The 14,920-nt window shown below is 54.5% G+C and overlaps 3 protein-coding genes across 3 annotated transcripts; 2 read left to right on the top strand and 1 right to left on the bottom strand.

The window, feature by feature from the left end:
• Window positions 1-7,482: 7,482 nt before the first annotated feature.
• On the top strand, window positions 7,483-10,131 carry V2A60_001230 (uncharacterized protein; the record flags this gene model as incomplete). The annotated part of the gene is made up of 5 exons (XM_083252592.1): window positions 7,483-7,584; window positions 7,833-7,915; window positions 7,973-8,514; window positions 8,572-8,980; window positions 9,030-10,131. The coding sequence occupies 5 exons, from the start codon at window positions 7,483-7,485 to the stop codon at window positions 10,129-10,131; spliced, it is 2,238 nt and encodes a 745-aa protein (XP_083108718.1).
• Window positions 10,132-11,218: 1,087 nt separating this feature from the next.
• On the top strand, window positions 11,219-13,059 carry V2A60_001229 (uncharacterized protein; the record flags this gene model as incomplete). Its single annotated transcript, XM_083252591.1, has 3 exons — window positions 11,219-11,475; window positions 11,847-11,940; window positions 12,001-13,059. 3 exons carry the CDS (start codon window positions 11,219-11,221, stop codon window positions 13,057-13,059), a joined length of 1,410 nt encoding a protein of 469 aa, XP_083108717.1.
• A 252-nt stretch (window positions 13,060-13,311) lies between these two features.
• Window positions 13,312-14,640, bottom strand: V2A60_001228 (S8 family peptidase; the record flags this gene model as incomplete). Its single annotated transcript, XM_083252590.1, has 2 exons — window positions 13,312-14,016; window positions 14,155-14,640. 2 exons carry the CDS (start codon window positions 14,638-14,640, stop codon window positions 13,312-13,314), a joined length of 1,191 nt encoding a protein of 396 aa, XP_083108716.1.
• Between the last annotated feature and the right edge of the window lie 280 nt (window positions 14,641-14,920).

Below are 14,920 nucleotides of genomic sequence, written 5' to 3'. Positions count from 1 at the left end.
TCGCTTGAGATTTTACGAATACTAAGAGGGGTGCTGGGAGTTGTGTGCGGCGACCCGGGGCAATCGGGGTCAAACACTGAGCGGCAAGGACCCAAAGGATCGAGCCTCAGCGGCCGACAAGTACAAACGTCTCCGGTTGTCCGCTGCATACCTTCAAGGGCCTGATTCTCATGGGTATCATACTGCTACTTGGGATGTTCTTACTTTTTTTTCTTTTTTTTTCTTTCTTTTTTTCAAAACTTACGTCGCCCTAGTCGGTTTCTCGAAGACGGTTTCTCGAGCGCTGGTACCTTGAATGATATCGCATACCGTTAATGTCCAGCCATGCAATCAGTCACCCATCGGCCGGTATCATGACACGGTGCTGTTGAAGAACAGTCTGCGACATTCGAAAACAGGAGCACTTGCGTTGTTGAATTATTGTATTATTGTATTCTAGAGCGATTATAGACTAGCATTATTACACTTTTCCGTTCTACTATATTCTATGACTAATAGAAATTCCTGTAACCATGTAGCGTTTATATTACCTATAGGCGAGCATCATTATTCTGTACTGTTATACTGCATTTCATACGACTTTGAATAGCCGCCGAAAAATCGGTTCCATCGTAGCGTTTTTGCGATATGCATCACTCGTAGTTGCCATTGCGCCTTACCCAACATGACATCACCGCCGCCGCCATGCCTCAACAGCTGTTTTTCGTATTTCCGCGCAACCACCGTATAAAGTCTGTGGGCTGTTATTGGCCGGCTGACTATACGTGGACAAGGTTCATGAATCGCTTCCTCGTCGCTTTTCCCCCTCTCTGCTTCCCCTCCCGCCCCCAGCCGCACATCGAGCAAGACTCTGATTCGTTTTCCAACTCCATCCGAGATCCGTTTCCGGTTACGATAGAGGCAGAGGTGGACCCCGTCTTGATATTCGCCTTTCCTTGTCTATGCGCGGCTAACGTGAAAAATGGAGGGGGTTGAGTACGAGGATGCTGTAGATTGGAGCAGAGCCGCATGGAGGTGTCGGAGGGTGCCGCTTTGCGGATGTGTTGGTCGCGAATGAGCCAGCGGCCTTGGTCTTCCCCGTCTCCTCTCGAGTTCCTTGCCTCTTCCTCCAAGCTGGTTCGGGTCAGTAGAATCGTGTAATCGGGCAAGGCGGTTTCCCCCCGAATCCTGTAGAAGAAACAACAGCAAGCCCCCCATACATGAGAAGAAAATATTATCAACATTCCCCGGGAAAAAACAGCGCGGCCCCTCCCTTGAATTTCCTCCGTCCCGTTGCGACATCCCCGCGGCCGCCGAGGAGCGCCCTCTCTGCCACACAGTTTCGTACAGACACGAGCCGGTCTCAGTGCCAGGTTCAACGTCCTCGTAACTAGCAACAACAAATGCTTCTTCTCTGTTGGCTCCGAGTACTGACCCACGACAAAGGATAGCATGGACCGGGGGGCAGAGAGGATAGGGGGGGCAACGGTCTGCATTAGTCGGCCCGGCAGTCAAAGCACACGCCAGCAAGATGCCTGCTGCATCTTTGTGATGACTTCCCACCCACCCACACATGGACGGACTTCGTAATTTGACGACAGCGAGCGCATTTGTTGTTGATCGCGAGCGCCCGCGGGCCCATCTCCTTCGTGCAATGCAGGTCCAAAGGGCGGGGGCCTGTTGGCCTGCACAGCGTGAGAACCTTGTCCATGACCTTTTTTCGACCCCCTCTTTTTGTGACCTGTAAGTGCCCTTTTACTTCCGAGACGAACGGGGTTGGATACCCAAATGTCATGCCAAAGATCCTCGTCCACACCTTTTTTTGGGCGCTCGGTCTCTGAAAATGCTTGCTACGGCTTCGTTCATTCCCTTGTGACTTGGTGATGAGGGGGACGGATACGTGGCGACGCCCGCTCCCCCCCCCCTTCCCCCGGCATGAGTTACCTTGTCCCAAGTGGGCATGTCCATCCTTTGACCGCCGGTTTATCTTGTTCTGAGTTGTAATAGGGCTACGCTACGTAATGTCTTGCTGGTCATGGAGCGGCAGGACACAACGAATGCAACCTGTCGACCTTAAGGTGGCATGGAACAAGAGCATATGGTCGTTCTTAGCGGCGTTCGCCGCAATTCAGTTGTGGCTGGTCGGCTCTCGCGCCGAGAGTCAAAAGTCTCAGGGCAGGACATGGTGCGAACCGAATCTGGCTCCTGCTATCCAGTAAATGGAATAGTTAGGCCCCCGGGAGCAGCAGACTCTGCTCCTGTCTGTAGCGGGCTGTCTTGGAAAAAGCATTGCGTGTAAGCGAAACAAAACAAGGGTTGCTGTATGTTTCCGCAAGGCCCACACCGGTGCCATGTATCGGCGCCGGGCCGCGGAGTCATCAGTTTGATCGACGGCGACCGCTCTCGGTGCAAGGACCAAGAAAAATCCAAGGGTTGTAAACCATGAGGAAGAAGAATAAAATGCCACGATAAAACTCTTCAGTTGCCTAAACGGGAAGTGCATCCCGCTGAACCATCTCCTGGAACAGGCAGCAACCTGACACCCTGCTGCATATGCACAACAGTCCAGGGTGCTTTGCGCTTCTCGGAATGGCCGACGACACTTGCGCTTCTCAGTGGAGAGAGGCAACGTTCGCTACTTATACCGTCTACAGATCCCCAAGCTTCGGTCGACCCTTTGGTTCATGCGCGGTTCCGGTGTTGAGACGGGATTCAAACTACCGGCATCGGGGGACTTGACGTTCCTGGCGCTGGCGCCGCCGCCATCGTCTGATGTCGAAGCGAGGATCGACATGAAAGGGCCGAGTGCACAACCACGGGCCAAACCCGTCGCCAACTGCCTGCGGGCCGCTTTCCTCCAAGGCGGAACCAGGGCGCTTTCGCAGTTGCATCCGGGACGCAGAGTTAAATTTTACCGCGTCATTTGGCCGTAACGAGAACGTTCGAGGCTTCGAGAATGGCCTCTGAACCTCGGCATATGCAAGCCACATTCAAACAAGCTCTTCCGGTTTGGGACATGTCTCTCGCACAGGCCGGGGGTCCAGGTCTGGACGAAGAAAAATGTCCCATCAACAGAGAGCTATGGCGGGAAAAAACCGAAAGAGAGCATCAAGGGTACCTTGATGCTGATAGTAGCCTGATCCAGCACACTCAGACATGAGTCGACAGCTTTTTTTAGTCTCCCCCCAGGCCCGTCCACGATCATGCTGCATGGGGAATGCACCATACAAGCTAATTTTGTCTTTGTTATAAGACAGCGAGAAGTCTTGTGACTATGGCATCAATCGGCCGGTTCGGCGATGCGAGCGCCTACACGAAAGCATAAGCGTTACATTGTTGTTCCATCACTCACAGATGGTAGTTAGGCATGGTATAGCTGCAAAGTAAGGCTGCAAGCGGTAGCTACCAGTCGATTGAATGAGAATGCGTGCAGGCCCATCAGCCACGATCGAGTATGCCTCGAGCTGAGAGATTTGAGCACTGTACAAGGGCTCACGCACGGCTAGAGACAGTTCATCTGAAAGTGCCGAGACAGCTTTTGATGGGCGTTTGCCCTGCTCAGGGTTGTTGCTCAGCCTGGCGCCGCGAGAAACGAGACCGCTTTGAACGGCTAACACCTGATTGGGCCGAGACTAATGCCGGTAAGCCTGTCATCAACAGAAGTTCCGGCTTTCTCTTGTCTCTGATCGATTCTTACCCGGGCCGTATCAACTCGAGGTAAGTGCTGACGGGGCCACAAGGGCGTGGTCAGCCTTGCCGGCGTCCAAGCAGGAGCGCCACATATTGCATTTCTCTCATACGAGATACGTCATAAATTTATCATCAAAATCAGGTTTCTTTTTGCCCAAGAGAGATCAAAGCTGAGGCTCGTCTTGTTTAGTATCAAATCAATGGTGTTGAAGCTGTCGGCCAACATGGTAGCCAAGACGGCCAGTGGCCCACATTAGTGCCAGCTGGAAGCTTTTGGCTCATTCTCATTCGTGTACTTGGGCAATCGCATCTCTACCTCTTCAACCCGCCGTGGATTGGTTCACACGCGGTAATGCCAGCCCGCTCGGCCGTCTCTGGTTAGGCCGTGTATCTAGACCCCGAGTCACTGATCTGCAGCGCCGCGGCGCACGCCGTCATACCCCATGAGGCGCACCGCTTACGTGGGGTGCCGGTTGGTTGGGGTCTCGTTTCTGTGACAGCCCTCTGACGGGTCCCATCGCCAGAAATAGCACTATCCTGAGGAGAGAGCGAGAAACTGAATTGATAAGATCATCCTGTATAGATGGCTGACTGGTGATGTGAGAACAAGAGAGCACCTCATTTCGGAAGAAGAGCGAACGCACTCACCGCCGAGAATAGTGTTTCCTGCAACCACAAACAGCACACAGGCAGGTTCCCGGCCTGGAACCCATGCCATCGCGTGCTAAGATAACGGAGGCGCCGAAGATGCTGTTGCATTTATTATCCAACCCATGGTCGGCGCCCAGAGAGGCTAAGGCCAGGGCCCCGTTCAATGGCATCCACACTCGCGGTGAGAGCGGTGGTGACTGCAACGGTCTCAACTCAAATCATCTCATCTGCCAAAGAACGAGAAGGCTTTCCGGGAGCCGGCCAGACTACTAGCTTGTTGGCGACCGTTGCAAATCGCTCATCGCAGCAGGCCACGACATGCTGTGCCACAAGTGCAGAGGTTTCCATCAGAGCTGTATTTAGAGGACCAGAAAATGACGCGGTACGAGGGACCTCTTTTGAACACAGACTACGAGATGTAAAACGATGCGACGTGTCATAGCGATGGTGGTGGGCGGGCTCGTAAGCCGGGATGAGAGACGGGCGGCTGTTGCGCTGCGTGGCGGCAACCTCGGGCGATGTGGATGAGCAGCATCGAGCGCGGGATCTTACAGCTTTAGATTGCGTGGAGAAGAAGAAAAAGCAGAAACTGGACGCCGATTTGTAGGCTTGGATAAGGATACAGTAGGAGGTCTCCAAGAGCCTTGATTGCTTGCTCATGAAGCGCACCGTCAATGCGCGATGGCCAAGCCCAGAGATTTGCCCTCCGGCTCTGCAGCCAGCCGCGCGATGGATAATGCCGCCAAGTTATCGTGCAGCGAGGCATGGATAAATGTTTGCTCAGCAATACCTGACGCCGGATGCAAACAAGCTGGGGTCAGGCTCAAGGGATCATTACTTATCGCAGAGGAGAAAGCTACTCAGTACATTGAGCTGTAGCATACAAACACGCAGCCGCCCCGACTCCGGAGCGTTGCTTTGCACAAGTATCATGGCAATTCCTAGAATGCTTTTAGAGGGAGCATGATGGACACACAGACACTTTGTTAGCTGGAGTCAGCGCACCAACAGGCCTGTCTGGGACACGCTATGATCGCAAGCTGGTGCGCATCATGACCTCGTCGGTGGGCAGGGCGACACACTAGTTAGCCCGCAGCTGAGCAGCAGATCAAGGTTTACTTGGACGCCTGGGCTCTCTGCGCTAACCAGAGCTTTATTAGTAAGAGCGGAGGCAGCAAGAAGAGAAGCAAGATGCGAGAAAGATGCAGTCGCTAGTTAACTAATGGCCAGGTTTCCGTAGGCATTCGGGTTCGGGTAATTGGAAGTGTATCAAGGGACAAGGAGCCTGGGATAGATAGGCCTTTACCAGTCACTTGGTAAAATTGGTTGGTTGTCGAGAACAACTCGTCACAACCCGCAAAGAAAAACCTTGAAAGGTCATCTGTACTCCTATATTAATGCCGCGTTATTGACCCGAAGGACGACAACCCGCAGAAAGATGAGAGAGTCTGGGAGTTCCCCCCGCCCGACTCTTCACCACCATAGTCCGTCCCCTCCATTGTCCTATTGTCCATAGACTGGCCACCTTTTCTATCCCCGCTTCTCAGCGCACCTCGGATTTGTGTCCTAGCTCCAGGCTTGGGTAGCATTGCGTACGGGGTACATGCTTTCTTTTCCTTTCCTTCTTTTTCCTTTTTGGCCCTTTCCCTCGTCGACTGCCCTCTCATTTCTCCTGCTCCGTTGCCGTCGCGTATTTCATAGCTTGATGGACGGAAAACTCCGCATGGTGACTAGTCGGGTGTCTGGGGACGCAGATGGCACCACATCCCGCCCAGGGGACGGGGACTTTGGTGTGGCGCGGGCGCGCCCCCGGCACTGGCTGCAGATGATAATCACTCGCTTGCAGAACCCGCATGCCGCCTAGCAGGGATGTGCCCTGGATGAAAGGGAAGAAAGGTGACGGTTGCGAGATGTCTTGGGAAGAAGAAGAAGACGAAGAAGGAGATCGCGAAGCAGTCGGGAGCACTTTGGTGGCAGGTCAGGTAGCGAGTCCAGACGGGCAGTGTCTGAGCGCGGCTTGGCATTCGGGTACCTAGGCTGTGATTTCGTGAGTCTGTTTCCGGCTCGGGCAGGTGAAGCTGTCGAGAATTCTGTTGTTCGCGGTCCAGGTCTCTTTTCTTGACCGAGCAGTCTTTCTGGCGACAGTGGTTGCGTGGGGTCGTACTCGACATTTCGACATTGGCCACAATTGCAGCTCCCACCTTTCCGACACCTCATCAATCGACTTACCAGTAACTTGTGCAGCTCAGTTCGCCACTAGCAGTTCAACTTGCCATTTTGCCTGCCGTCTTGGCCTCGTTTTACTAATAATTAGAAGCACCAAGCCGGTGCCCAGTCGCTTGCCCACCGTTCCCACCATATCCTGTCCATCGACACCATCCAGCATCCACCACCCACCATGTCGGACCGCTAATACGTTATTACTAGTGCTTGGCCTGGGCAGACAGAAGAGCCATTGGGAAAGGCACCTACCTTATGTAGGTACATGAGTATCCACTGAGACTTTCCCCCCCAAAAAAACAGCTGCTAAAAAGCCACCAAACCACCCCCCATGCCGCTACCTTGACCTTGGTACTTGGCTTTCTCTCATGTTTCGTAATGTGCTTGCCTTTTCCTCTTCATTATTACATCCCTCTTCTTTGATCTTTCCAGGACACATCTCTCCAAGGAGCCCTTTTGGTTTCTGTTTGCTTCTCTTCGCCCCGCAACTGCGACGACTGGCGACGACCCTATCAGCCTATGCCCACTAGACACGAATAGACTCAGCCTGTGAAACAATTGGGAATACAGCGGACTCGAAGCCTATAGAGCCCACCGAGGGAGGCTACGACTGCCGCCGCCACCTCCGCCAAGAAGCTGCTTCCTCCCACCAAGACAACCCGCTACTCGCCACTCAGAGGCGGCTGGAATCGCCTCACTCGTGTCACCGTCGTCCTTCTCTTTGCAATCAGTCGCCGGACAGCACGCCCAGCCGCGCTGTAGATTAGACATCTCGGCGCTTCAACGTTCTTTGTTCAACACTCCACCGCTCCTCCCATCTTCATCCAGTACATCGCTCTCCGTCAGACTTGGTGCGCTTCACGCCAGTCCCGTTATCAGCGCCGTCGCCTCGTACTTGGGCCTCGCGCCCCTCCACACGTCCCGCGTACGGAACCTCTCACAATGCCTCCCAACCCGCAAGCCCAGGGATCGCAAGCCCAGCGGGGCCAGGGAAAGACGAGATATGCCACCTCGTGTACAGAATGTCGCCGCCGAAAGCAAAAGGTCAGTTTCGTTCATGGGCGCAACTTCCATGCCACTTCGTCTCGTTCGTGTAGACTATTGCACTCCGGCGCAACCCATTTTGTTGTTTGTGCTTGCGTGCGCTGTGTCAGGGCTATCATCACAGATGTTCCTTGGTATGCCGAGCGCGCCAAGTGACCCGGCGACGGGCAGACACAAGACATATCTTTGCCATCTTACCGGGCCACCCCGGATGCATCGCTAACGACACCCATACTGACCTTGAACAGTGTTCCCAGGGTCAACCTTGCACGAATTGCCTGCGCAGATTCCCTCAAACGACTTGTGAATATACAACTACAACCACGAGAAGGTATGCCAAATCGCCGCCGTCACACCACAACCCATGTGCTCACTTCGTCACCTGTAGGGCTTCCAGCCAGGGAGGAACCCGGCCGAGCGATGTCAAGGTCGTTGTCGAAGGCCCAGCTTATTCTCATCTTGATGTAAGCGAACTACAAGATGCCATCTTGCAGCTGGAGCGGGAGACTCGCGAACAAATAGAAAAGAATGGCTCCCAAGCGCTGTCAGTCAAGTTTCCGCGACGCCAGAACTCTGGTGGCCGTGGTTCGAAAAATAACGATGGCACCGAGAATGATGATGACAACAAGCTACATGCCAGAAGCAATAGCGGAAGTGGCGGCAAGGAGCCGCCGTTCAAAATTATTGTCAAAGACGAGACGGGTCTTTTGCAACCTCAAAACATGCGAACACTGCTCAAGACTATCCTCCAGGTGCGAGTCAACTTTGCCGGCAAGATTGTCAATGATGAATATACTCTGGACTCGCGAGCACTGCTACGTATGGCTGAGCGGGCCACACGCCCACCATTGCAAGTGAGCAGTTACGAGGATCACCTCCATAACTTGCCCATGACGCTCAACAAACTGAACATTGAGCTTGTGCGAATCTGTGCGTCTACTCTCCGAGGCCCAAGCCGTCGCTTTTTGTTTTGCTAATGTTGTCTAGATTTGCAACTGCTCTGTCGATTCAAGGCGGTAGTGGACGGTGCCCCAGATCCAACGAACCGATTTATGAAACACTGGGTTCCCCTCTCCATCAAATCACCGCTCAATCTTCAGATTATCCTCTACACGTCGGCTTGTTTCTTAAATGAGACGGGCCAGGTACCAAAGATGGTTGTATGGGCACATAAGAGTGCCGTACACAAACTCATCAACGAGCATATTGCCAAGGTTGGGAAAAATCTCAGCGATGAAGTTATCATGGGCACTGCGCAGATGGTTCTTGATTCGTGGTACTGGGGCACAACCGAAGAGATGCAAGCCCATATGCTTGGACTCAAGTCCATGATCAAAATTCGAGGAGGCTTTCAAACCCTTGGAATGCAAGGCTTCCTTGCCAAGACCGTCATCACGTAAGACAATATGCAGCCAACATTATGCGCACTACTAACCTATGTTTAGCGATGACATCACTATTGCTCTTGCTCACGAGGTTCCAACATCCATGTTTGACAAGGAAGGATTCGAGTTCAAAGATGAATTCATGGTGCCCTACCAAGTATCATTCAATTCACCTTTCATGTCAGACTGGCCGCCATTCTCCAGCCCGGCATCTACGCTGGACCTTCACGAGAATGCGAATCAGCTTCTCGATGACATGCGGAATCTTCTGAAACTTGTCTTGGAACTCCCGGAACAGCAAACTTCTGAACAGCTTCAACAGGTTGCTGAGCTGGCGGCATGGACATACCAACGCGTTTCTATGCTTCCCGAGAATGTTCCCAAGCGGTGTAACAAGGAGCAGCAAAAGCAAGAGGACTTACAAATGCACCAGCAGAGAACGCAGCAGATGCCGCAGCCCCAGAATCAGCAGCCAGCGTTGACAGACGCCGATTCGAATGCTGATAGGTTATCCACTGGCACCAGTGCGCGATGGGATGGATCGTCGCCTGAGAATACGTATTCCAGCAGTGTCTTCGAAAGTAGCACCCCAAAAGACGAAGCCATCCTGACACCCGAGACATCTCCTGCCAGAAGCGGAAGCGATCAATATACAGCTCCCCAGCGCCCGGACCTCATGTATCGGGTCATCCGCAACGTGGCGCTCATTTACTGCCGCGCCATATTAGCCCGCGTGCCCACTAGCCACGTTTGCGACTCGAATGAATTCTTACAGATTTGGGTCAACATCTGGGAGGTACCACTGGCGCAATGGAAGACTGTCCTCGGCGTCTACCACTGGATTACAATTGGGCTGATTCCCAGCGGACACGACACACCACCGGCTCGATTTTCCAAGATGCTCATGGTCGTAGCACTCTTGTCCATTGGGTTGGACAACTGGCACATCTGCATGGAGGTTTCTCGTGCTGCCTTGAAGCTGCAAAAGTGGTTACGAGAAGGTCATCCTACCGCACCACCCGGTATCGTTGGCGGCGAAGCCGGTGTGATCAAGTACGGGTTTCCGATCAAGGAAGATTTGCCAGCTATTGCTAAATACGATGGCAACCACTTCCTTGAGGGTATTGAAGAAGACATGGACGACGCAGACGACCTGATTTAATGTAACGATTGTCTATATTTTGAATATTTTTCTCTTGGTTTTTCTTTTCTCTCACCGATACATATTCTCTATTTTGGGGGAACGGGGCAAAGATACCACGATAGCGGGAATTCGGCGTCGAGGACTGGCGATGCTTTTGGGCTCTTTTTTCTTGTTGCGGCGTCGGGGCTGCAACGGCTTTCTGCACTTTGGCTAGATGATACCGAGGAGTGTTGTATATATGTACAGGCTAGAGCATTCATCTATACTGGCCTGATGCTCTCAAACATGTATTGAGACTACGTAACAACCGTCACGACTTTTTTGGGATTTTCTTTTTCTTTTTTGGCCCGGTTTCTTCTACTACAACGATGTACTCACAGTCTTGACCAAAACTTGACGACAGTAGGCATGCCACGACAGCGTCTGGGCCGCTTCGGGTGGAGCACTGCTTTAAACAGTTCTAAATGGATGCGGCGTACTGCATGTGGTGTGGGTGCGCGAGATATGAATGGTGGGATAGGCATGGGTTGGCTGGCAGATGTGGTGCTCATGCAAGGCCACGCTGGCGACTTGCGATTGGGGGAGGCTGGGGAAACAACGGCATGGGCAGGACATCAGAAATAGAGAGGCAAAATGCAACTGGAGAATTGTTTCGAGGCGTCGAGATGCGCTTTTAGCCGTGTGAAATGCTCTGAGTCATGGGCTCAATAGTGTGCTCGGCTTTTGTCCAGGACCTCCAATCTTCAAGTGACGGGAAGCATCAAGGAACTACAGTTTAGGAAGCACGGAGACGCAAACCAGCCGGGGGGGTCAGCTAGCTGCATGCACTTCCACGTATGGTGGTGTGCAGCGCTGCAAGGCCTGTGTATGCACCGTGATGTGTAAGTTTGGCTTTTGCGCCGAGTGTGATTTATCCCAGCCCATTCTACCCGGAGAGCTGAACGCTCTGCCGTCATCATTGATCTTCTTTCACTGCCAGGAAACGAAATTTGAGGAGACGCGCATCCAACCGTTTGTTTCTCCCCGGCTAACAAACCCCACGTCTCACAACAAACATTGGCCCAGCGGAAGAGACTTGATCTGGGAAGCACCCATCCGTCAAATCATGGCGGCGGCGGTGTCACTGAAACGCGGCCGGCTTCGGCGCCACAAGGAGACGGCGGTTCGCAGGCCGCGCATACGCATCATCCTCGCGCGCGTCTACATGGACAGCTTCGACGCCGCCGGCGACGAGGAAGGCGATGATGGCAGCGCCGTGGCAGGCCCGGCGGACCGGCGACTGGACCACGACGACGCCGGCTACGACAGATTGCTGCGCGAGCGTCGACGGCGCCACTTTACCCGGCTCTACGTCGAGCAACTGTACCGATTCGAGGAGGCCTAATCGAATTGACCGTGACGAGACCGATTGTTGGGAAAGATGCTCGGGAGGTGCGGCACACCGGTGGATGAGAAAATCAGCTGTGCTTAGGATAAGGCGTGGAGTGGAGGGATTGCCGAACCGGCGATTCGTGATTTCCTTTACAAAATGACGAGCTATTTCAAGCTTCCATCACAAATGTATACTACAAGACACGGTTGTTGATGCTTTCACATCATATGCACACTCCTTCTGACCAAGGCGGGGCACGCAGAATGGCTCCCCGCATTTGTGCTCAACACATCAATACATTTTCTTGACCAAAGCATCGCAATTATTTTAGAGCTCGTCCCTTTCCTTGGGCGTCTTGTAGTATTCTCGCTTCGTTTTCCGTCTTGCCCCGTACTATGGCCCCCATCGGAGTCGCCATTATCGGCAGTGGCATCTTTGTCAAGGAGCAGCATATTGTGAGTCCTCTACTCTTTTCCAGCAAAGGCCCCCCCTCCTACTAACCCACTCATCCGAAGCCCGCCATCCTCCAGTGCGACCTCCTCTCGCTCAAAGCCATCTTCTCGCGCTCCGTGCAGTCGGCAGAGGCCGCCGCAGCCCAGCTGCCCGCCAACAGCGGCACCGCACCAGACCTGTATGCCGAGGACGCCGGCGAGGGCCGCGCGCTGGCAGACCTGCTCTCCCGGGCCGACGTCGCCGCCGTCGTCGTCGCGCTGCCCATCCCCTCGCAGCCGGCCTTTGTACGCGCCGCCCTGGCCGCCGGCAAGCACGTCCTCGCCGAGAAGCCCGTCGGGCCGGACGTGGCCGCAGCGCGGGATCTCATAGCATACGCGGCGAGCGAGCCGGTCCGCCGCGCGGGCGCCACGCTGTCCGTCGCGGAGAACCAGCGCTACTTCCCGCGCTTCACGTACGCGCTGGCGCGGCTGGAGGCGGCCGGCCGCCGCGACCTTGGCCGGGTGACGCACTTTTCCGTCCGCGTCAGCGGCCTGGTGGGCGACGACTCCAAGTACTACAACACGGCGTGGCGCAAGACGCCCGCGCACCAGGGCGGCTTCCTCCTCGACGGCGGCGTGCATTTCGCCGCCGGGCTGCGCATGCTGCTCCTCGGGACGACGAGCGCGGCGACCGACGCCGCCGCCGCCGCCGCCGCGCGGGGTGACGCCCGGCCGGCGCGCGTGAGCGCTCGCACGGCGCTGTTCCGAGAGCACCTGGCGCCCGTCGACAGCGTCGCGGCGCTCGTCACGACCCGCGGCGGCGCGACGGGCACCTACCAGCACACCGTGGGCTCGACCATCTCGGCCTACGAGTTTGACGTGGCGTTTGAGCGCGGCAGCGTCCGCATCTGCGACCAAACGGTCACGGTGGCGGCGGGCGGCGGCGAGCCGGTGAGCAGGACGTTTGAGAGAGCGCACGGCGTGTCCGAAGAGGTGGCGGCATGGGCGGCGGGCATACGGGACGGCAGCGGCCCGGACCCGGCGCAGGACGCGCGGGAGGCCCTCGCGGATCTGGAATTCATCGAGAGGATGCTCCAGAGCGGTGAGCAAGAGGGCAAGTGGCTTGACTATGAGCTACAGTGATGCATTTGGGTAGAGGGGGAGGTGTCCACTGAAGGGCATAACTTTCCAGAAGTACTGAGCTCAACAAACAAGAACACAGAACACAGGGCAAGTCGCGATAGCGATCAGTTGTGTCGCTCGTCAACACAGTCATCAGTAGAATGTCGAGTTCGAGTCTAGATTCGGGCTCATGTTCAATTATGGGGGTCATTTCCCCCACTATATAATATGTACAAGAAATCGAGTCATGCCGCTATTCTTGAGTTTCGTATATCAAGTAGGGTTTCCATTGTATGCAATGTTATTGACAGTATTAGGCATCTGGTCGGTAATGGCGTTCTTGGTTGACATGCGGACAATCGTCTGGCATAAGTCGGGCGTGACCTTGACGCCCATCTTGGTGGCAAGGTAGGCGGCCAGGCCGGCAACATGCGGTGCCGCCATGGATGTGCCGGTGTAGTAATCCCACTTGCCGCCGGGGACCGTCGACCGCACATGGACGGCTGGGGCGTTGACGTCGATGAGGGGCCCCCAGTTGGATTGCGTGTAGCGCTTATCATCGGACTGGGTACCGCCGACGGTGCAGACCTTGGGGGCAGAGGCGGGGGAGAACTGGCTGACGTCGGAATTGTTGTTACCGGCAGACACGGCCACGAAGAACCCTCTATCGACCAAGCTATCAGCGGCGTCATTCAGTGACTGCGAGAAGTTGCCACCCAGGGAGCTGCTGACGACGACACCGTTCTCGCATTTGCGCCAGCCCACGTCGTCTTTGATCCAGTTGTAGGCAGCAATCAAGTCGGAAAACTTGAACGTGCCATCTTTCCTGATGACCTTGACGCCGATCAATTCGGCCTGTTTAGCGACGCCACAGCTGGTCGAGCCCACGATACCAGCGCAGTGCGTGCCGTGACCCTCGTCATCGATTTTGGAATCATCGACAAAGCTCCTGCCCCGTCTAGCACGAGTCCCAAAGTCCTGTATTGACGGCAGATTAGTTAAGTCCGGAAACGTAAGGATTGCTAGCAATTGCAATTCCAGCCCCTACCTTGGGCATTGATGTCGCCTAGGACAGTTTCGCGTGGTCGATATTGCTGCTGGAATGATGATACTTACAGGATGGTCCACGTCAATGCCGCTGTCGGTAATGTAGACACAGACACCCTCACCAGCAGCCTCGTCATACACGTATCCCTCCGAGTCGGGTTCACGGTGAGAGATGCGGCTTAGGCCCCATGGAGCGCTAGGCTGCGTCTTGAAGCCAGCAATGGAACCGACTGAATCCTGCTCAATATACTCGACACCGGGGATCATACGGAGATCCTCCACTGTGGCTCTATCCAACTGCGCCGTGAGACCGAGAAACCCATCTTTGTAGTGATGGACGACATTTTCGTGCTTTACCCTCTCGAGTACTAAGTCAAGAGTATCTGAAGGGCTGTCACCCTTGAACTTGATGATAAACTTGTCACTACCACCACGAGCTACAAGGCTGTGCTCTGGCTCGTGCAGATAGAGAGGCGCTGGCTCGGTGCGCGTCTCAGCGATCGGGCTGGCCAGAGCTAACAATGGCAGAATGGCCATCACACTAGCAAGACGCATTTTGAATCTGATGATATGTATCAAGAGGGATCGAAGACGTAGGTAGAAAGCAGTGTAAAGATCTCTCAGAACGGGCCTGAAGACGCACAAGATCTAGACTAGGCGAGGACGTCTTGTAGCCTTATACTTCATGACTTTTGTGTAAAGTCCTCCCTTTCTTCCCTTGTTTTCCTACGAATCGTCGCATTGCAGTCACTTTCCTTGTCATGAACCTCATTTCCACATCGCGGTGCCCACAATCTGCCAACGGTCAACACGAAACGCGTTATGCATTGTTATG

This window comes from Cordyceps javanica, chromosome 1, assembly GCF_051103115.1.
Source record: "Cordyceps javanica chromosome 1, complete sequence".
Classification (NCBI taxonomy): domain Eukaryota; kingdom Fungi; phylum Ascomycota; class Sordariomycetes; order Hypocreales; family Cordycipitaceae; genus Cordyceps; species Cordyceps javanica.
The sequence above is the reverse complement of the archived record's forward strand: the minus strand, read 5'-3'. Positions and strand labels throughout refer to the sequence as shown.